The sequence below is a fragment of the Lissotriton vulgaris genome, chromosome 2_1, assembly GCF_964263255.1.
Source record: "Lissotriton vulgaris chromosome 2_1, aLisVul1.2, whole genome shotgun sequence".
NCBI classification, from domain to species: domain Eukaryota; kingdom Metazoa; phylum Chordata; class Amphibia; order Caudata; family Salamandridae; genus Lissotriton; species Lissotriton vulgaris.
The window spans coordinates 2,134,258,943-2,134,281,594 of record NC_141687.1 but is presented as its reverse complement, the minus strand read 5'-3'; the positions used below and the strand labels follow the sequence as shown (position 1 = coordinate 2,134,281,594).

Sequence of the window (22,652 nt, the reverse complement as noted above, 5' to 3'; positions counted from 1 at the left end):
GAATTTATGGAGAGAAGGTTGGCACAATGTGGGAAAACTTTATCTGACAAGGATGAATAACCAACAGCCAATACATAGGATATACCTACACAGCTGGGGTGTATTTTCCTTCCCACCAAGGACATCTCTGTATTTAGAGGGCAGTAGGATTCCCTGAGAAAAGCACAACTGAACAACTTAGACTGTTGAGTAAGAACTCAACCAACGTTGGCTGTACCATGTTGTGTAGTTTCTACTAATCCGCAGAATCTGTGAGTTTGTTGGACGATAAACTTTGGGTGAGGTGCCTAGACTGATTCCGGGCACCCCATAGGATATGTTGGCCTAGAGACCAGCTAACGCACAGTGCCACAATAAGGCCCCCTAACCTTACAGGGGAGCAAATATTTTATGGCAACCACTGAACATGACAACCCTGACCCCTCAGGGATCGTGGAAACACATCAAAAACTTTTACTCAGTCACTTGTGCTTACTTGTGGTCTGAGAAGTATACAGAATACAAGGTGGGACGCGTTCAATATATTGATAGAGATCCAATGTTATTCTTGTTTAGAATACATGTGCTGTGATAATCAATAGACCAAAGCAGATGAAAGTGATTACCATCACCAAGAGCGTGAATAATAGATACTGATCTACCATGGTGCTGAAACAGTGTATATATGCAGGCATATAAACAAGACAGTAATCTAGAGTACTCCTTCCTATGCGAAACCACACTCTAAGTGTAACCAGAGGGCGTGTGGGTGTAAAGCCAAGAATCCCCCCGAAGGCACAATGCAACCACATTACCTGGTGGGGGAGAATGCAAGAGTCCACCTTGGTCACATACTGGACACCCCCTCATGGAGATGTCAGACCGAGCGGGGTAAAGTTTCAGCATGCAGAGACCCTGGATGTCAGCTGTAATGCCTCCTCTGCTATTCTAACTGGTTGCTCATTATTTATAATAGAAAGCAACCTTGCGATGTACGTTGTAGATTAGAGATGTTATGGATATGTAGATAGCTCTGTCGTCCCCTGGATGTAGATAGAATGACATTTGTACATTGTGCACAAATAGGCCTTGTACATGATGTTTGAGGTATTGTGATAATGTTGTGCGAAACTAATCCAACAGTGTCTTGCATGCTTATGTGTGCAAAGGTTCACCCCAGAAATGTTTATGTGAAAAATAGGACAATGTAAGAAATGAGCAGCTTCGTTACATGGGCCTAACCTGGGAACATAACAAAGCTCAATATGAGCACTCTTTCTGCGGTAGTGCTTAATTTGTGCAGAAGTGCACAATTTCTGCACAAATTATATAGAAGGTGAGTCATCTTTTGAGGTATGGCGGTCCGGTGTTGTGGAGTGCTTTGTGTGCATTTGTGAGGAGCTTAAAGGTGATCCTCTTGTTGACAGGAAGCCAGTGCAGGTCTCTCATGTGGGGTGTGATGTGGCTGTGGCGAGGGATGTCGAGGATCAAGCATGCAGAGGTGGTCTGTATGTGTTGTTGTCGTTTCAGGAGTTTGGCCGAGGTTCCTGCGTAGAGGGCGTTTCCGTAGTCTAACCAGCTGCTGACGAGGGCCTGGGCGACCGTTTTTCTAGTTTCGGTGGGGATCTACCTGTAGATATTTCGGAGCATGCGGAGGGTGTAGAAGCAAGAGGGCGAGAAGGCGTTGACTAGCTTGGTCATGGAGAGTTGAGTCGAGGATGAAACCTAGGTTGCATGCGTGGCCGGTGGGGGTTGGTGCTGCTCCCAGTGCGGTCGGCCACCAGGAGTTGTCCCAAGCCGCCCCATCCCACAAGAACTCACCCGGTTACTGAACCCATGCAATAGTCATATGCCAATGTGCAATAAAACTACATGTCATAAATATGTTATCAATGACTTATTAATGAAGGCTGATCAACATATGAAGGAGCTTGCAAAATCCAACCAACAGCGTACACTGGATGCCTTTTTGCCCACTCTGCATAGGTCATATAAGCAAATGCACCATAGATAAATGAGTCTCTAGCCAAACCCAAAAGGATATTTTTTCATTAGCTCCGGGCACAGCGATCAAGTCTCCTGGAACACTGGTTTTCTGGGCATTTAGAAGTTCCTGAAAAAAAAGGAATATTTTTTGTATTTACACAACAAATTTCAAAGACTTGTGATATAGTCAAACTATATGGAATTGCTCTATGGAGAACAAGTTACTTACCTTTGGTAACACGCTTTCTTATGAATACTGTAACTGAAGTTCCCTTTGAACAGTAGTGCTAGCCTACAACCTGGATCTGACAGTGCAGAGGCGCCAAAAGGCTCCACCCCAGCGCTCTGACGTCCGTTTCTTTTCTCTCTTTACCTTCAAACACAGCGAGAACATCAGGTAGTGCAAGTGTAACGATCGTTAACTTGGGAACTTTTTAGATGCTACCTTTTTTTAAAATAAAAAACTTTATTAAACTTGCGGCCAGCAAAGCTGGCCAACGTGAACACATGGCACACACATAGCAGAATGGTCTATACGCCATGCAGGGCGGAACTTCTCGTAAAAATATCGTAATACACATGAAGAATGACCACAAGTACAGATTCATGGGCAATTAAGCAAACAAACCCAGCCACTTTCCCCATACCCATTCAAGTTTCTGGAGAAAGTCCGGGCTTCAAAAGCCACTCGCTCTTACTGCGCTCACCAGTCATCTCCCTTCTCCACTTCAACAGGGTATCCTTGCACTGATATGCTCCGCTGCGCCACCAGCAGTGTTGTGCCCAGGACACACCCTTTCTGCCCTCATAGGCCCAGATCTCTCGAACACCCGCAAGATAATCAACTGGGGGGGGGGGGGGAGGGGAGCTACCCATCCCAGCACCCCGACAGTTCATGGGTCACCTTGGTCCAATGCTGCAGTATCACTGCACACGGCCGTACCATGTGGTAGAAATCTGCGATTCCGAATTGAGGGCATGTACATGTAAGGCGTAAGCCCGCTCAGCTTAAGCGATTTGGGAGAGATATGTAAAGTAAAGATAATGGGATTGAACAAGTCGCAATCTGGAAGAGGTGGTAGGTTTGCAGGGGTCATCAGGGTGTCACGCCAGTCTTCGTCCTCTACAGGTGCCACCCAGCTCTCCCAACGGTTTCTAAAGTGGTCAAGTGAACCAGGGGAATTGATAACAAGTGTGCAGTAGATCTGGGATATTCCGCCCCAGCCTATGCTGCCCTTGAGTAGCTTGGCTTCCAGGGGATTGTATCGGTGGGCAGGGAATGCGCTTGGAGAGCGTGTCCGAGTTGGAGATATTTGTAAAACTGGCTATGTGTAACATTGTAGTCTGTACAAGGTCTTGGAAGAAGTACATGTATGTCCCGACCATACATCTCCAAGTAGAGTGATACTAATATGACTCCAAGAATGGAAGCTGTGGGGCGAGGTTACTTCGTTAAACCAGGTGCCGTGCCACAGAGGTGTCTGTTGCGTGAGCCTCGCTGCCCATTGTGCATGCCCGATCGTAGTCGGTCATGCAAGAAACACCACCTGATTTACCAGGGGCAGGGAAAGAGAAATAAGAGACCCATAGAGCGTAGTCTGTAGCTGAGGGAAACCCATCAATGAGAGTTCTAAGCAGTAGGCGGTATCAGACCATCACGGAGAACGAGGAGGTGGGAAGATAAATATTAGAGGTGGAGATTGGTCATCTCCAAACCACCATCAGAGGGCCCCTGCTGACAGTCCGTAAAGGCTATACGTGCCCTGGGACCTCGCCACAAGAATGTCTTGATGGTGTGGTCTAGAGCAGAGAACCTCGTTCGAGGCGAGTGGTAGGTTCTGAAAGACAGAGAAAACGCAGGAGGATCAATATGTTGAAGAGGGCAATACATTCCGGGACGTTGAAGGTGAACACGGGCCACTTAACAAGGTCATACTTCGCTTTTTGAACGAGGGGGTTGGAGGTTGAGGGCCGAAGTGAGCTCTGGGTGTCGAGCGACTCATATGCCCAAGTGATTTAAACTGAGGCGGCGGAGAGGGTTGGTCGTCTGCCAGTCAAAGCAGTCTCTGGACAATGCCAAGGGTACCAGTATTGACTTAGAAGGGTTCATCCATAGGCAGGATGCTCTTTTGAAGCGTTACAGCAGCTAGAGACATATGGGTCCACTTACAGCCAGGCGCGCAAGATAGAGCAGTACATCGTCTGCGTATAGTGCAATAACGGTCTTCATGCTCCCTGTTCCAGGCCCAGTCAACGTATTGGGGGTCTGGACATATGAGTTGGGCTAGGGGCTCTATCACCATGGCAAAGAGGAGGGAAGACAGGGGGCAACCCTGCAGGGTCCCTCACTCTATGGCATTGGCATCGGAGAGCAACCCGTTGACCCTGACCCGAGCGGTGAGGTTGGAGTAGAGACTAGAACCATCCTCTAGAACTTTGGACCGAGGCCTGTTGAGTCAGCAACCACTGGAGGTTGTCCCAGTACACAGAATTGAAAGCCTTCTTAAAGTAGATAAGAATCAGGGCTAGATTTGATGGCAAACGATGGCGATGGGCCAGGGCCACGTGGAGCCGATGGATACAATGTCTTGTGCTTCGGAATGGCATAAAGATGAATTGTTCTGTTTGCACCAACTCATGCAGGATGCTTTTGAGCCTCTTGGCTAATATGGTGGCAAAATGTTTTACCTCTAAGTTAAGCAGTGATATTGGCCGATAAGCTGGGCGCAACATGGATGGAGGTTGCACCTTAGGTATTACTACTATGGTGGCCGAAGCAAAATACAAACTTGAAAAACCCAGTGTGTCAAACCTCCTTTTACAACGACAGAAGGTAATGGATGAGGGTCTCCCGGAACACAGCATGATATTGCATAGGAAACCCATCCGGGCCTGGGGTTTTACCCGTTGTCATACCAGACAATGCCTCTCCAATTTCCTTTGCCGCAAGGGGTTCGTCTAACAGACGTGCATCTGATGCTGGCAGCCTGATAAGGGAGCTCGAGTCAAGGTACGATCTAGACACAGTTGTGTTCCTGTCCGCTGGTCGGGCATACAATGTGTGATAATAGTGGGCGAAGGCTTGGGCTATCTCAACAAGGGTCTGCTGGGAAAGGCCAGCACCATACAAGACCTCAGGGGCAATACTGTTGACCTGTTGACTTAAGACCAACCAGTAGAGCAATTTCCAGTTTTTGCCCCCCAGCCCTAAATCCGAATCGTCGTGGCCCGCCAGAGGTGCCTGGCTGCCGCAATAGAATGCAGCTGAATGCCTTTGCAGGTGAGACCTAACTGTTGAATGACATGTGCCTGAGGAGCAGATTCCAACTGTTACTCCAGACGAAATGCCTGGGACTCCATTCGAGTGATCAGAGAGGAACCGTCACACTCTTGGGCCTTGTAGAGTTGCCTTACTCGCAGCCCATAGGGTGCCTGTGTGTGTAACCGAGCCCTCATTATTACGGAAATAATACTGGAGTTCAGACCCAAGGAAGTGGACACATTTCTTGTCCTGGAGGAACCAGGCGTTTAAAGCCCAGATGTAGTTGCCCAAGATGGAGAAGCAAAGGTGAATGGTCTGAGATTCCAATAATAATAATAAAGACATTTATAGAGCGCATGGTTACGCCATCTCGGCGTGTCCCCGCGCTAAAGAGAGAAGAAAAGCTCGCCAGAGGAGAGGAGAGTGCGAGGCAGAGGGCATTAAGTAAAGTTATAAGGAGAACAGATGAGTTTTCAGTTGACGTCGGAAAATAGTTTCCGAAGGCTCAAGGCGGAGACTGATGGGAAGTTTGTTCCATCCTATGGCAGCCGCCATTCTAAAGGACCGACCTCCCATTTTTTTCTCTCCTGTAGCGGTGGGTCACGAGCTTTCCCATGCCGCCCGATCTAAGCGATCTGCGTGGTTCATACCAGGTAACCAGACCTGTCAGATAGCTGGGAGCTTTGTTCCAAAGGATCCGATGACATATTAGGAGGGCTTTGTACATTATTCTTTTATTCACTGGGAGCCAGTGGAGGGCCTTCAGGGCGGTTCTAGAGTTGGCTCTTTTTGAGAGTCTAAGCACTAGGCAGGCTGCGGCATTTTGCAGTATCTGGAGTCGTCCTATGCTTTTACTTGAAGCTCCCAGGAAGAGGACATTCCCGTAGTCGAGGCGTGACGTAATCAATGCCTGGGTCATAGTACGCCGAGCCTCCAAAGGAAGGAGGTCCAGGGTTTAATTGAGAGTCCTTAGGACTCCAAAGCACTTGCCTACTAAACGGTTGATGTGTGTTTCATAAGAGAGTTTGGGGTCCATCCATATCCCTAAATTCTTCGCTTCAGGGCATGGTGTAGGCATAGCGCCTAAACAGCTTGGCCACCAGTCACATGTCCAGAACCGTTGATCCCCACCAACCACCAGTACTTCTGTCTTGAAGCCGTTTAATTTTAGGCTGTGATTATCCATCCAAGTGGCCAATGCTTGCATACAGGCTCGGAAATTATTGGCTCCAGCGGCAGGAGTTTGGGAGAGGGTGAGTAAGAGCTGTGTATCGTCGGCGTAGGAGACAATCTCTACGCCGAACGATTGGACTAGCTCTGCCAGGGGGGCCATATATAAGTTAAAAAGGGTAGGACTTAGAGCAGAGCCCTGAGGTACCCCCTGCTCTAATGCCCTCTCTTCAGACTGAAATGAGCCCCGTTGAACCTGAAAGCTTCTGCCCGTCAGAAACGATTTCAGCCAACCGAGTGCTCTATCAGTTACACCTCCTCTGTTCAGACACTGTAGCAAGGTGATATGTGCTACAGGGTCGAACGTCATGGGCGTCCGCAGGGGGGGGGCATGGAGGGGCGCTTGCCCCCCCCTGGAGCACCCCTACTTGACCCCCCCTGCGGATGCCCATGAAAACCGTGACTTCAAGACGGGGTTTTCACTCTCTTTCATCTCCTTTCTTTTATTTGCTTCCCTGTGAAATGGATCCAAAAAAGAACAACGCTTTTGCTGCTAAATGTCGTATTTTTGTGACATTTTAATTCCAAAGTGCAGCATTGGGAATAAAAGGATAAAAATATGAAAAATAGATAAATAACTAAATAAAGTAAGCCAGACTGGTAGCAAACTGCCCAAACTGATTTTATTCACACCGAAATACATTAGCACCACTTTTACAGAGGTTGCCAGTGAAGCGCTATTTTTGTTTTCTTGTCTTTGTTTTCCCTGGGCTTGTAACTAGTGCACCAATCCTGGAGGTACTGCAATGTGTGGAATGGAAAACAAAATGTGTGCTGCCGCTCTGCATCCAGGGATGTGGTCTTTTTACCATACTGCTTCTGTTTTGCAAAGATATAAGCAATGGCCATTGAAATGGGTTCCCTCTGGGTCCTGTAGAACTGTCCTTAACCTTTCAGGCAAAAGCACTGATTTCTGAACAGTGAGTGTAAAAGCATTAAGGTAACCATGTTGTTCCTGCTTACATTTCCCATGGTATTCTAAATGTTTCATTCCCTATAAGTGTTTGCTTTTTCCAGGATGTTGTTACTTTTTTTTTGTAGGCCGCATATTGCTCTTGTCTAGTGCGTCATTTAAATTGAGCCGCATCCAGGTGTTTATAGCGAGTAACAATTGGGTTGTAGTTGAAGACAGTGGGAGTTTTTCTCAGTGAGGCAGTATGGTGTTCAGTGGGGGAGAGGATGTGGCACTATGGTCAGAGCTGCTGAATTTTAAAGTGGGAACAAGGTTCACCCTTAATAACCAGTCCACCAGACCACTCTCCTGCGAGAGCACAATCACATGCTAGACCTTAGAAGGCTTCGCAACACCTTAGATGCCCTGGTGTCTTCGCACCAGCAGGTGGACCCTAGCATGACAAGTGTAGGTTAACCTTCAAGGCTTGTCCACCACTATCCATACTGAAGTTCACCTCCAGTCTTGCGAGCAGAACTTTAAAGCAGCACGCCCTAGAACAATAGTGACTCTGTCACTGATGTCACAGAACCCTTGAGAAGGGCCAGCTCTAGGGCGGTGCAACCAGTGTGACCTCACCGGGTGCTGACTTTAAATGGTGGCATCATGTTTGCAAGTATTTTATGGTTTTAAAAACGCTTGCTGCCTCCTTCCTGGCCTCCAGCAATTTTCGGCAACAATGAAAATGTCATGATGACTCTGGTGATTAATATTCTTCCTAGAGAGAGATCAGAATTTTGTCTAGTGGAAGTTTTGACTCATGGGAAGGTAGCTCAGAGGGTTAATGTACCAGCTGCAAAGAACATGTGTCATGCAGATCACAAAGTGCACATAATGTAAATAGGTCAACGGGTACTGCTTTTGTCAGAGAAATCCTTTTGTTACTTGCAGTTTATAAGTTAAAATCCTGACTCAGAACAGTGAGCTATTAACTGTCATCTAAGAGCTGCATACAAACTGCAAGGTATAAATAAGAGCGTTATGGTCCCCCCCCCCCCCCCCCTCCCTCAGTCTTTGATTATCCTAATGTCCCAAAAAGTGTTCTTTTGGGCAGAAATCAATTCTGATTATTAAGGAGAACCCCCAACCATGGTTTTATGTTTTAGATTCCGGGTATTGTGTTTCTCCAGACCAATCACTATAAAACTATACCGCTACTAGTATGGTTGTCATGTGACTCCTAAACCTTGTAGTCCTTAGTCTTATGTAAAATTTTCTATACAATGATCTACGCACATATTGATTGATATTGATACCTACAATGGTATGAGTGGCGCTGTAAATCAAATTAGAGAGTGGTTATGGAGGCTTGGGGGGGGGGGGGGCACAGTTAAAGGGTGGTAGTGAGGGAATCCATGGCAGAGGTGGTCATTGGGGGGCACTAACAAACATTAATGCACAGGACACAACCAGTGCTATGGCTCGCCCTGCCCTTGAGGCCAGTCTGCCTCACCCATAGGTACCTCCATTGGCCTTGTTTCAGCAGTAGTAGCTGCAACTCACCAGGGATTGACAATGCAGGATTTGAACGCACACCAAACTAAGTTCACAAACTTCATAGTCTCCCTGCTTCATTTACAATCACTTTTAACATGTGCTGCCTGCTGTGGGGCCACTGGAATTAATTATGCAGCAAAGGATGACAAAATGATGCTGTAGTGTTGACTAAATTATGCATTAAAAATAAGGCTGCAGCGTAATGAAGTATATTTTCAGATATTTTATTATTTTGACGTGTGTACACATGCTAACAGTCTCTGGAAAGATTTTGCCTTATTAGTACCAGTGTAACATACAAACGCAGCAGTGAGAAAGGTGACCAGTCAACCTTTGCAATAGGCCATCCACTCAGTAGCAACACAAGTCACATTTTTCTATTAACTTTTGATATGTTTGAGCTACAAACAATTTATTAGTTTAAATGGTCAGATCATGCAGCAGATCTTGCATTATGAGGCAACTATGACAGAGCCATAATTTTAGAGAAAACATTTGTAAACTAGGATATTTTGCCATTCATGTTTGAACTGCTGTTGTGGGAAAAGAGAGAAGTGCTGATGACAGAAACTCCATGGCTCAGAGACAGATGGCTTGTGTTTCCACATTTTATCGTATTTGGTACATTCTGTGATTAGAAGCATATCCCACTTTGTGAATATATTTTAATGTCAATAACTCATTATAACCTTAAATAATCATGTGTATCCATTGGTTGATTAAACTGGGCAGTGAAATGCCAAAAAAGTTCTAAAAATCGGGCTGTCTGCGCATTCTGGCCACACCTCTGGCTCCACCCACAGATCCAATCCATGGGTTATTCCCACACTCTGATTCTCCGCCCACTGTTCTCCTACTTTTTTCCCCCACTTTGACCACTGTGTAAGCCTTAGCATCCCTGGACCCGTGATGTGCCGCCGCTGCGGGCGCCGCATATGCCACAAATTTACGGTGCACGGATTCCGCATAAGGGAACTGGCCATTATTGTATCCCTTAACATGTGCACTTTGTCAGTTGGACATTGACTACAGGTAGAGGGACTCTAGGTTTCTTTTCAAAAATATAGCTAACATTTGGACCTATACATTTAATTTTGTATAAATAATTGAATGTGTGTAAAATGTTGCAATGCCCGGGGAATTCTAGTAAAGGGAGCACCCCTTCGCGAATCACTAGCGTGTGTGATTGCTGTATTTTTTATTACTGACTTTGACATTGTGCTTTAACTTTGGATAACATTTATCATGAATTCTAGCGCCAAGAAGCCAATATTGGTAAATATGTGCCTTACAAATAATCCCTAACATACACTGTGCATACAGTATATTTAATCTGGTGCTTTAATCATAGGCTGTTTTAAAGTATTCGGTGCTGAAGACAGCCTTGATTGGTGTTGGATCGAGGACCCTGAAGTCTGCACACCTAGCAGACAGAGATAAAGCAGCTTGTCAGAAAGTTTAGCATTTTCCCTATAGGCGGTGTTTGTTGGCCTGTGGCAGGGTCAGTCACATGTCCTGAATTCCTGTCATTTAATTGAGTCTATCCCAGTTCTGCGCCCCAGTGTTTCTTGTGCCCCACCTGGCACACATCATGTCGGAGGATGGTGATGACGTTAACATTTTGCCCCCCCCCCCCCTGGAAAAAAGTCTGCGGACGCCCATGTCGAACGCTGCACTGAGGTCTAGCATGACCAGTGCCATGGTTAGGCCTGCATCAGCTCCTTGACGTAGAGTTTTGGTGGATAGTAATAAGGCCGTCTCAGTAGAGAAGCCTCCTCGGAACCCCGATTGGGATGGGTGTAGGAGATTATTCTTCCCCGCAAATTCCATCAGTTGCACATTTGCAATTTTCTCTGCAATTTTAGCGGTGTAGGGCAGCAGAGAAATAGGTTGTAAGTTCTCCAGGACATCATGGCTTACATTAGGTTTTTTCCAGTTTATCGGAAGGGTTTGGGAGTCAAAGGATGTCATAAGGACATGGCGGATGTAAGGTTCTAAGGCCGTTATGCTAGCACCCAGGACCCGTGGAGGGGCGGGATCTCGAGGAGAACCTGATTTTATACTAGTGCAGATAATTTCAAGTTCTTTACAGGGTGGTACTGTAAAACACTCTAACCTTGGTTTTGAATTTAACAATGCCCCTTCATTCAGTTCTATAAATGTTTCTCCATCCGCAGGACATTTGGAGAAAGAGCTGTATATTTTATTAACCTTATTGGCAAAATATTCTGCCACCTTGTTACATTCCATAACGGAATCAGTTTCCGGAACATTGGAAAGTGCGACGACTGAAATTTCTTTATAGATTTTGAAGAGTTCTCTGGATGAGCAGTCTGCCTCACTAATTCTGTTTCCATAAAAGGTGGCTTTTGCAGCTCTGACCTGTTTTTGGTAGCTTCTCTGGGCTGTTCTATATTGAAGTTTAGTGCATTCATTGTTGTCCTTGCGCCAAAGCCTTTCTAGCTTTTTACATTCTGATCTGATTGACTGCAGATCTATATTATACCATGGGGCCGATTTCCTAACTCTGTTCCCCTGTTTGGCCGTGGCTAGAGGGGCTACCTTGTTCAAGGCATCAAGGATCCGGGTTTCTAAGTTTTGATTTGCACTTTCACTATCTGTGCCTCCCGGCATCCCACCTGAACGTAGCATCTCGCTAAATATGGGTTGAGAGAAATTTTTCCATTTGCGGTATGGGTAGCTATTTTTGCCATTCAACTGGGGGGTAGGCTTACTTAAAGTGCAGATTTCAAAAGGGACTAGAAAATGATCTGTCCAGGGAAGTGGGTTGGGAGTACTCGTGGTTAAGCCCTCCCAGTTGGCAAACACCGGGTCCAATAAATGGCCATGGGTATGTGTGGGTGTTTGATTCATTAGTACCAAATTTGCATTTCGTAATTCCTGCCTCATCTCCGTGGCTTCCTTTAACTGGATATCAAAGTGAATATTAAGATCACCCAAAAGGAGAACCTTCCTATGTCTAAGTGCTAGGTGATCAAGGTGTTCTTGCAAACTCGGCCTAAAATTTCCCAGGGTCCCAGGAGGTCTGTAAAGGAGGACACCCGAGATGTGATCTTGAGGGCCAAGTTTCAGTGCGAATTTGCCAGCTTCGCAGTTCTCTATTCCAAGAGGTTCGAGGGAGCATACCAGGGGGGCCATGCTAATTATTGCAATCCCACCTCCGCGGCCAGACGGTCGATCCACCCTGGCTATACTGTAGCCGGGTGGAAGGGATTCGATAACCTCGGGGTCGGAGTCCACTCCCAGCCATGTCTCCGTCAGAAAGAGTATATCGAGGCCCTCCTCTAAGAGCAGGTCCCAAATTTGTAAGGCGTGTCTCGGGAGGGATCGACAATTTAACAAGCCTCCTCTGAGGCTCCTAGTCCGTTCTGCGTTGCCTATCTGTTTACAGGTTTTAAATGTGCAATGTCGGCATTTGACAGAGGATAGAACCTCCATTTTGTGCTTGCAACACTCGTTAATCGGCGGGCATAAGTTCCATAGGGCCTGTCTATTATAGGTTAGCAGGTCTGTAGAAGAAAGTGCAGGGGTTTTGGCCCTGGACCACGCCCGACCTCGGACGGGCGCAGACGGGCTTGCCTTAGGAACGCCTTCGGCGCGCCCGCTGCGCTACCGAAAAATGCACATAATTTATGTTGTTCGGGCTGAGGATAGAGGGGGCGTGGCCTAAAAGGGGCGTGGCCTCCGCTCGTGGCGGGAGGGCGCGAGGGGGAGTATGTGCCCAGCGTGCAGCGTCAGCGCTGGCTCCGCTGCGTGCACCAACTGGGTATAAGAAGGTCTAAGAAGGTGAGATTTTCCACTGGGCAAGGTCTGAGTCAATAAATGACAATCCAGGGCTAGTTGTAGGACGAGATATATCTGGGAGTGGTGAGACGCTGATGTGTGTGTGTGTGTGAACTACCGCTGCCGGGGATGCCAGGGTCTCTACATATCACAGAGACCCCAGGGTTTTGGTTCAGTCAGTGAGATGACAGGCGCCAGCTTGTCTGGACGCCGAGGAGGTTCTGATGCTATCCAAGTCAGGGTCTGGCACCGCGTTGAAATTGCCCCCTATTATTGTTAGCCCTTGTGGAAAGCCCGAAAGAAGGTGCAAGAGATCCGAGCACAGAGGGCAAAGAGGTGGGGAGTACATAAACACAAACACATATCAGTGAGAAAGCCTGTCCCTCCAAAGTACCCTCCAGGGCAACGAAACGTCCACGCGGATCAAGTGTCGCCCACGTAACTACTGGGGGAAAAGAGCAGCACACGAAGATAGCGACTCCACTAACCCCCTTCATCCCCCAGAGTACCCATTGTGGAAGATTCTATCATAACCTTTACGTTCTTGGAAGGGGCGGCGCTCCCCAAGTAAATCAGTCTCTTGCAGCAACAGAACCTCAGGACGATATCGCTGAGGAAAGGTATGAGGCCTGAGTATAAAGCAAGCCCAGTAGGTAAAGTATTAAGTAGTTGGACAAAAAATTAGCGTGAACCAGGAGTAGTGCAATTAGTAGAGCCAAGCTTATTGCAGAGCAGCGAGAATAGTGCGCAGTCAATGGATGATGACCTCTGTCAGATGGTGGGACTGTAAGACAAGTCAGTGTATGCGTGAAGAGTGACTAGATTAGGGAGTGCAGCGATTTGGTCTTTACTCCCTCCCTCACATTCTTCCGCCTCAGTGGTGGGGTTCGAAGCCAGTCTGGATAGTGACTGTGACTGCTATCTGGGGATACTCTGTGGGCGAGAGAGAGCGGCCAGTTCTACGGCTCTTCCATGACCAGGAGCTGCATCGACATGGCTTTGGCAGTGTCTGCAATTACAGGTTATCAGGTGCCCTCTGGGGCTGTGAAAGGGGCGGAGGAGGGTCCACGGAGTTGGCATTCTTCCGTCAGACACTGGCAGACGGTGTCTGGAATCTCTAAGAAGTAAGACTTATTGAGGTGGATGACGCAGAGCAATTTGGGGAATGGCAAGCAGTACTGAAGCCCCACTGCCGCAGCTTTTGTGTCAGTTCTGCGTAGGAGCGTCTACATTGCTGGACCTTGCGGGTGAAGTCCGACAAAAGAAGGACTTTGGCGTCTAAGCACCAGAGGTCAGTGTGCTGCCGAGCCTCATTGAGAATTGAGTCTCTGTCCTAGTAGTTAAGAATGCAAGCTATTATTGGCTTCAGCTTCAGTGATTCGTGCTGGATGACCTGCAGTACCACTGTGAGATAATTGGTGGAGGAGACGGGGCCCTACGGAGCCACCTGACAAACCAGTCGTGTACTGGTTCATTTTTAGTTTGAGTGGGCATGGTGCTGGTTGTTCTGTCCTTCACCATCGTGGTAGGGCAGCGGCAGGTGAGGCAAGAAGAACGGAGGTGGGATGACTAGCCTCTGTCAAGTAATCTCTGGGGTGGGCAGCAAGGGCTAACAGAGTGCTAGGCCGGGGCAAAGTGGGAATCAACAGGGGAGGTACCTCTTGATCAGGGGTGCTTAACAGTCACTGTGGGGTTCCGCAAGAGGTGCCACGTTTGTGGAGGATGGTAGTCCAAAGGCAAACACTGACTCCAGAATCGCAGAACTTTTCCACCCAAGTGTAGTGTAGGTCCTATTTTCCCAATAGGCTCTGCGCATTGGAATGACAAACAGCAGTGTAGACGTAGGACTGAGGTCATCTAGGTCTCTACTGACTATGTTAAACTTAATTTAGGTTTGCGCCAGCTAGCTCAGAGGTCACTGGAAACTTTCTTGAATGAATAGGGAGGGACAAGCTCCCCTGGCTCAGACAAGAAGGGATTCAGTTTCCGACAACCGCATAAACATGACAACTTTGCTCCCTCAGAATAAGAGTATATCTCTAGAGTCGTGTGAAAACAATAGACCGTTATTTCACTCAGTCAGCAGTGCATACTTAGTTTCACCAGAATGCAGAGAAATAGAGAGACGGGCGTTTTCAATAAAAGGTGTAATTTATTGAGCAGTCTTCTTTCTCATGCAAGAGAAATTAATTGCCACAATTGCAATACTTAAAGTAAAGTGCGTACAGTAAAAGTAGTATTAGGAAATAATACTGTAAAGGTATTGATATGGTTTCTTAGCCATATGATACTTTAAAATGGATAAAATATATACATACATAAATACATTGACTAACGTGCTCAACTGGTGCTTCTAACTTAGCCTACCCCGGAGTACCTGACCTAAGCCTAATACTTGGGAAGGGATGAGTAAATAGCAGTTTAAGTTAAATTGGTTAAGATTATTTTGCCAAGAATCTGCATCAAGAATTCTCTTAAGGGTTTAGTCAGCTCCGTACCTTGGTAATAGAATGTGGAAGGACTGGTATCTCTTTCCTCAGGACTTGATATCCCGGCAACCCGCAAGGGTAGGCTGGAAACACCGGAGCTGGATTTTCTCGGCTGGAGAAAAAGACAGCGTCTCTCTCAGTGCGTCAAACGGGAAGGGCGGCTTCCGTGGGCTCTCTCATCAGCTCGGCTCTCGGGCAAGTAGATGGCCGCTCTGCTCCAAACCACCGTGTGTTTGCATAAGGCAACTGTTGGTATTTTATACCTGGAAGGTGCCTGGTTTGACGTAAGGTTGGACATAAGGCGTCACTAAGAACTAACAGTTCTTTCTGGACTTCAGGAGTTCTTGTTCAAATCAAAACAAAAGCAGGGGGGATTTCCCGGGCTGCTGGAGGCTTGGTTTGTTTAAAGAACGCGATGTGCTTTCTAGGGCATAAATCGGGAATATCGAATTAGGGTCCTAGATATAAACACGACACTCACTCCACGGATTGATGTCCATCATTACTAAAAACTAAGCAATAGTAAACATTCATGCATGTGTGTTTTCCGACCCACCCCAAAATACATATTTCGCATTTGAAATGGTATAAGGTAAATACACGAAATTTAGTGTTAGTACTGTATGCTTTTTAAGCAGTGTCATCATTCAGATAAATGCATATATATATCAGCTGAACGAATTGCGAAAATTACACATGAATTGGCTCTAAATATAGAAAATAAGGTCAAGAACATTTCATCACATATTTATACAAATTGCTGTATATGTGCTAGAAGCTGAGGTAAAATATTGTCTCTAGTATCCTAAAAATAGAAGCTCTGTTCTCTAAGAATAGTTCTACTTTAAGCCGAGTACCATGTGCCAAAAAAAAGGTAAATATTTAGAGAAATGGGCAAAAATAATTTCGCTTACAGGGGAAAATGAGTTCTAAATATTTTCTGTAGCTTTGTTTATCAAAAAGCTGAAGGCCGAATTCAGAGTTCAGGGAATGCTGTGTGCTCATTGTTTTTATTAAGAGTTACTCTCGTTGATTGGAGAGAACATTATTTCAGACAGACCCGCAAAAAATTGGTCTACCACATCAGGTGAAAGTTCGACCAAATTCAAAAATACTGCAACTGTGCAGTTCTCTGTGTGATTGCTATCATCGATGGTTGGGTCAGTAATGCTCACAGAAGGCTGTACCTGTTTGGTGCTACTTTCCTCTCGTACTTCACCGCCACCTATTCGTAGTGGTGAAGTCTCAACGAATGCAGTCATCAGAATCGGTAGCCGCTGGGGATAACACGATGCATGAGTCGTTACAGGACCTAGCAAAGTATCAATATCCATTGGTACTGCTGATTGTAGTGTAAGACAGACGTCCAACACGTATTCTTCTCCGCATAGCAGACATCGAAGCACAAGTATGATGCAATCTTGCCAGATCGGTCTGAATGAAAGAAACCAGGTTGTACTCAGATCTCTTAGCCGGGCCAATCCGAGGACCTTAGTGATACGGTCCGGTATCGTATTGCTAGGATCGTTTCTTCCATCGTTGCTAGAGTCTTGTCTGTGGATTGGCTTGCCATATCGGTGCTGAAGAAGCAAAAATAAAATTCCTGCCACGAGTCCCAAGATTAAGGGTAGGCCGCCAAAGACAGAATGGACAAAATTCGGGAAGATGCCCACAACTGTTTCAAAGGGTGCTAACAGTCCCGAAAAAATTGTCTTAAATACATGTGGGATGCCACTGGTATCAGACATGTTTAAGATTTGGCTTCGTATTTCTACGAAATGCATGGGGCAATTTGTCGATAAAAGGGAATGTATCTCTGCTGATGTCCTTGCCACTTGCAGATCATACATTTCTTTTGACGACGTTAAAGGCACAGTTGTCTGTAAAACAATAGACTTCATTCTGCTTAAAGTATCAATTCGAATAGAAGAGATATTCAACCGAGGCCATAACGCAGCCCCCATATCTGGATTGCTGTGTGGATACAATCCTTGCATACAGCAAATGGCCCTGGAAGTAACAGTTGTCAGATAGGCTTTTCCTGGCAGCATGCCACAACAGCTGTGGTCACTTATTAAAACGTAACTGCCGTTAGAAAGTGGTCTAAAAAATGGCTCTATCTGTTTTGCAGGCGTGCCATGCAGGTGACAAGAAAGGTTATTTGAAGACCCTTCGCAGGCTCCATGCAAATTAATACCTTGACACAGAAGTGTACCGCTTAGTGATTTTTTACAATTTTTACCACTAAGAAATACCTCCTTGTTCCCTTCACTATAACATCTGTGTGTATAAGGTAAATCCCAGGTTGATTTGATGTATTCTTTACCCAAACTTTCATACTGGCCTACAGGTATATACTCTTGACAGTATTTAAACTGGAAAGTTGTTATCGAAATTGTAATCGTTCCATGTATTATCCATTCAATGACAGGTCTCTCTGACATTGTCAATGGTAATCTCTTGAGTTTTTCAATGCTCAGAATCGTATAGTCTGCTCCTTTTTGTGCCAAACTGATTTGTTTATCAGTAAGGTTAAAGATACCGAATAATGACGTTGTGTTGATTAAACGCCATGGTACATAGCCTGAACGCAGATTTTGCAACGTCCAACCAAGCTGTACAATAGAACGTAATTGAGACTGACCATGTTGTAACATTAATAAGTCCTGCTCTATTATATCAAAAGCAGATGATACAATGCTGTCCAGTGAATATATTCTGGAGGACAGAGTCGTTAACCCATTGTCCACAACAGAAAGTGATTTTTCCAAATTTAAACGATCAATTTCTCGTATTTTTTCTGCTGTCTCAATTTGAATTACTTTCCATGCTTCGTTGTACGCAGCGTATATACCGGCCGCTATGAAACGTTTTTGAAGCTGTTTGCGATGTCCTATTATGAAATCACGCAAGTCAGCACCGTCTTTAAGTAAAGTCAAGTGTTGCTTAATTTCAGCCAGTGTGGACTTTTCTAGCCACTCAAGGCATAGTTCCCCTACACTGTATGTTGTAACTATCCCTGGATGCTGTCTCTGGGAGTATCTAGGGTCTGGTCTGGTCATTTTGAACCCCTGTGTTTTGTTCAGGAGTCTATCTTGACAGTTATTCGTGTCTGTTGGCCAGATCAACCACTTTTTCCAATCAGGATGTGTTCTGTTTTGGTGTAAAATATGGGCTACGTCTATCTCCACATCTGTAGTGGATACGGCTCTCTCCACATCTGTAGTGCTGTCACTATCAGTTATGGGTTTCGGAATAGACTGTGTATTTAAATCTTTTATCTTAGCTAGGCCAAGACAAGTAGTTTGTTGAATTGTGTCATTCAAGAATATTATTTGTTCTGGGATCATGCAGGCCCTAAATAGTGCTTCTAGGCCTTGTACTTGCCAATCTTTGGAACCCCAGATCGTTTTTGTTTCAATGGTGTTTTTCCAAAATTCGAAGCTAAATGTAGACATTTTGTCATAACATTTTTCAGAATAAATCAGTTTAGTATTTGTCAACATTGTTTTCATTCCTGTCTGTAGTAATGAGGCTACACAGGAAGTAGGTTCAGCAGATTTATTCATGTAGGAGACAGCTTAACAACCACAGGTAGGAAAGGATCACCTCAACCTCAGCTAGGCAGAAACGGACCTCAGTCAAGGGAAAACATTCCAAGAACCCAACACTCTACTGAGTGACATGGCAAGGTTCTATGTGACATAGGCTAAAGGTGGAATACCACACACCTCCCCCCCTTAAAAAAAAAAATAAAAAAAATAAATAAAAAAAAAAACTAAGGCCTAAGATAACCCTCAAAAAGAGAAAAAAAAAAAAAACACTTAAGATCTAACGTAATCTCTAAGCTTTGAAGGAGCATGTTTCACACGCTCACTGCGTCTTAACAAGGTATCTTCAGATTGTACATTAGGTAGATTGTCTACAGAAACGCATGGTGCAGGTGAAGAATCAGAGTTAATAACAACATCAGAATTATTTACAATAACTTTTTCTAAATTGTCATAGACTTCATGCATACCAGAAAAGCCCTCTGGATTATGGTCTGAGCCAAAGTCTGAAACCAGCTTGTCTGAGACAGATTTCTCTGGGAAAGTGGTCTTTTGTGAAGAAGAAATACAGGGTTTGCATAAGGAGACCCTTCTCAGATTCCAAATTTTCCCACCTTCGACTCTGACAGCTTTGCTGAAAATTTCAATGACCCTGATAGGATCAGACCATCTAGACACATTCTTGTGGAACAACCCACCCATTTTTACACGAACAAGATCACCAATTTTGACATTGCATGTATTGTACTTCTTTTTATAAGAGTGTTGAATCATACTTCCTTGGTGTTTCTGAATTTTGTCTCTTAATGCCTTAAAGTCTACTTCATAGGGGGTATCGCCTTTTAACCACCAAGGTAAAAGACGAGAACCTGGTTTTCTCCCTCGCAATAATTCAAAAGGGGATAGACCAGTGACGGAATTGGGGGACAAGCGGTAGGTTAACAAGGTTGCTTGAAGAGCTTTCTTCCACTTCAAACCGCTTTTAATAGCCAATTGGCAAGATTCTTTAATGACTCTATTAAACCTTTCAACCTGGCCGTTGGCTTGGGGAAAGTAATTAGAGGTCCTTTTGTGGGTAATACCACAATTCCTAAGAAAACACTCAAATTCATTGCTGATGAACTGTGGACCATTGTCTGAAATAAGTTCCTCCGGTAAGCCTTCCCTAGCAAATATCTCATCAAGAAATTCAATTACATGTTCAGAAGAAACTTTCTCAACAATCTTTAATTCAGGCCACTTGGAGAAGTAGTCAATCAGAACTAATGCAAACATAACCTTACCAGACTGATAGCTAAACGGTCCAATGATGTCAATAGCTAACCTCCTCCAAGGACCGTTAGCATATTCAATGGGAGTAATGTCAACAGAAATGCTCTTTGCAGACTTGTCGCTCAAAGAACACGGAGAGCAATTCCTGACCCAACTGTCTACCATGGCATCAATACCAGGCCACCAGTAGTGTTCCCTGATCCTTCTTTTAGTGGTGGACATCCCCATGTGCCCCTCATGTGCCAATGTGCAGATTCTTTCTCTCAAACTAAAAGGAGGTACAATTTTATCTGATCTGACAATAATGTCTCGACATAGCATAAGATCATCCTTAACTTTATAAAATGACCCCAACTCTAGGGTATCTTTACTAAAAAACCCTCAGCCAATAAAACGATAAAACTGGGATGGTTTGATAAGCCCTGCACTACAACTTTACGGGAATTAAAACGAGTTTTAGGGCTCAAACCCCGAGATGGTATTAGCATCAAAGAAGCAAGGGTTAACTACAAACTGGCTATCTCTAACAGGAAAAAGGTACTACAGAGAGAAGCTTGGGATAAACTGAATGAAGCTGTTGAGACAAAAAACAGTAAACTTTACTGGGAAATAGTCAACAGTCCATTCTTAAATTCGGAAGGTGTCCCAGAAATTACTTCTTATGTTGCGTGTGAGGACTGGGTCTCTCATTTTACTAATATTTTTAACCCAGAAAAGGTATTATTGACCCAACCCTCGGCTGATTTGCCATTGTGGTCACTTCTACCTTTGGATATTACGCTACAGGAGGGACTGGAAGGCCTTGCCAATAGCAAGGGGGGGAAGGCCCCGGGACCTGATGGGGTGCCCATAGACTTATTAAAAACAGAACCTAACCTGTGGGCCCCCATTTTGGTTAGGACATTTAACTGTGCAGCTGTAGGCGATTTCCCTCCCTCTTGGGGACAATCGGTGATCGTGCCCTTATTCAAAAAAGGCAGTAAATCCGAGGCCTCCAATTATCGGCCAATTTCTCTATTGGATGCCTCAGTAAAGGTTATGAGCAGAATCCTGCTCATTAGACTGGAAACTTGGGCAGAAGATATGAGTATTTTAACTAAAGTGCAATACGGCTTCAGGAAGGGGATGGGCACTCTGGAGCAATGCGTGAACTTGGATCTTTTAATTAACAAATACACAGTAGCCAAAAAGGGTAATTTATTTTTATGTTTTGCTGATCTGAGCAGCGCATTTGATTTGGTTGACCATGGCATTCTTTGGCAGGTTTTACTGGAGTTAGGAGCACCTAAAGAAATAGTACATTTCCTGGCTAGGCTTTACCAGAAACTCTCTTGTAAAGTCCGATATGGCAGCCATGGTGAATGCACACCTTTCTTCAAGGTATCCAGGGGCATCCGCCAAGGATGCGTACTAGCTCCTCTTTTATTTTCTCTTTTTATTAACTGTGTTGATCGCACTTTGGCAACTATACCAGCAGATGCCCCGCAGATTGGAGGCAATCCTGTCTCAATCTTACTTTATGCGGACGACGCAGTACTTTTATCACGCACTCAGATGGGCTTACAACGTCTCATTGATGGTTTTATGCTGTTCATACAAAACAGGAGACTTTGTGTAAACAAATCTAAGACCTATGTTATGTTGTGCGGTGAGTCAGCCAATAAACTAAAGTCTAATTTCTATCTTGACAGCGCCAAAATGTCACAAGTTAAAACATTTTGTTATTTAGGTATCACCTATGCTAATGATGGGTCCTGGAAATCAGAGCTTGAAAATGCTAGGTCGAAAATGACTCGTTGTACCAGCAGTGTTTTTCGTTTCTCATCTAAGCTCGGCTCAAGAAGCATTCGTGACATGATTAATATTTACAATATTCGCTGTGTTCCCTCGGCATTGTATGGGGCTGGAGTGTGGGGCCACACAGATGGCACCTCCCTCCAAAAAGAGGAGAACAAGTTCCTAAGAAAAGTGCTATGTGTTCCCCACTCCGCTTCCATCCAATTAATTCATGACGAGGTTGGGGTCGAGTTTATTTCGGACTTAGCAGCCGTTCGTCCACTCTTATTGTGGCGATCTATTTGGGCTAAGCCTGAAACTCGATTCACTCAAGAAATTATTCTTGACTGTATAGGCTTGGACTTTTCTTTTCGTATTCTTTGGCTGAAATATATTAGTTTCTGGTTTAAGACTTTGTTTGATATTGATGTTCTCACTGACCCCGAACTTGCGGTAGAAATACCCAAAAAAGAGATTAAACAAATGTTCTTGTTGTATAAAAAGAAAGGGCGAGAAGAGGTATATGGCAAGCTAACTACCGTAAAGTTTTATAGAGAACTTAACTTGCCACCGGGGTTCCAAGCATATCTTCTACATGTCAGTCGCCCATCTCATCAATATGTTTTAACTCGCGTCAGGTTGGGCATTGCACACCATCTTGTTGCGTTCCCAGTACAGAAACAGAAATCTGAAACCCCCTGCCCTTGTGACAACGTTTCACGCCAGAGTTGCTGCCATTTCTTACTTTTTTGTAAATTTTATCATTTTTTAAGACTAAGGTACTTAAAACCTATATTTATTAAATATAAAATACGGTCTTTTAAGAATGCCCTTGTGTTACTGTTAGCTTTAGA

The 22,652-nt window shown here is 45.0% G+C and overlaps 1 protein-coding gene across 1 annotated transcript in view; it reads right to left on the bottom strand.

Annotated features, from left to right (window-relative positions):
* The window catches only part of LOC147733821 (protein KTI12 homolog), a 448,752-nt gene that overhangs the window by 37,377 nt on the left and 388,723 nt on the right, over positions 1-22,652 (bottom strand). Inside the window, exon 8 of the mRNA XM_086959025.1 lies at positions 2,024-2,092. Within this exon, the coding sequence (XP_086815151.1) occupies positions 2,024-2,092 (69 nt within the window). The remainder of the gene's footprint in view (positions 1-2,023; positions 2,093-22,652) is intronic.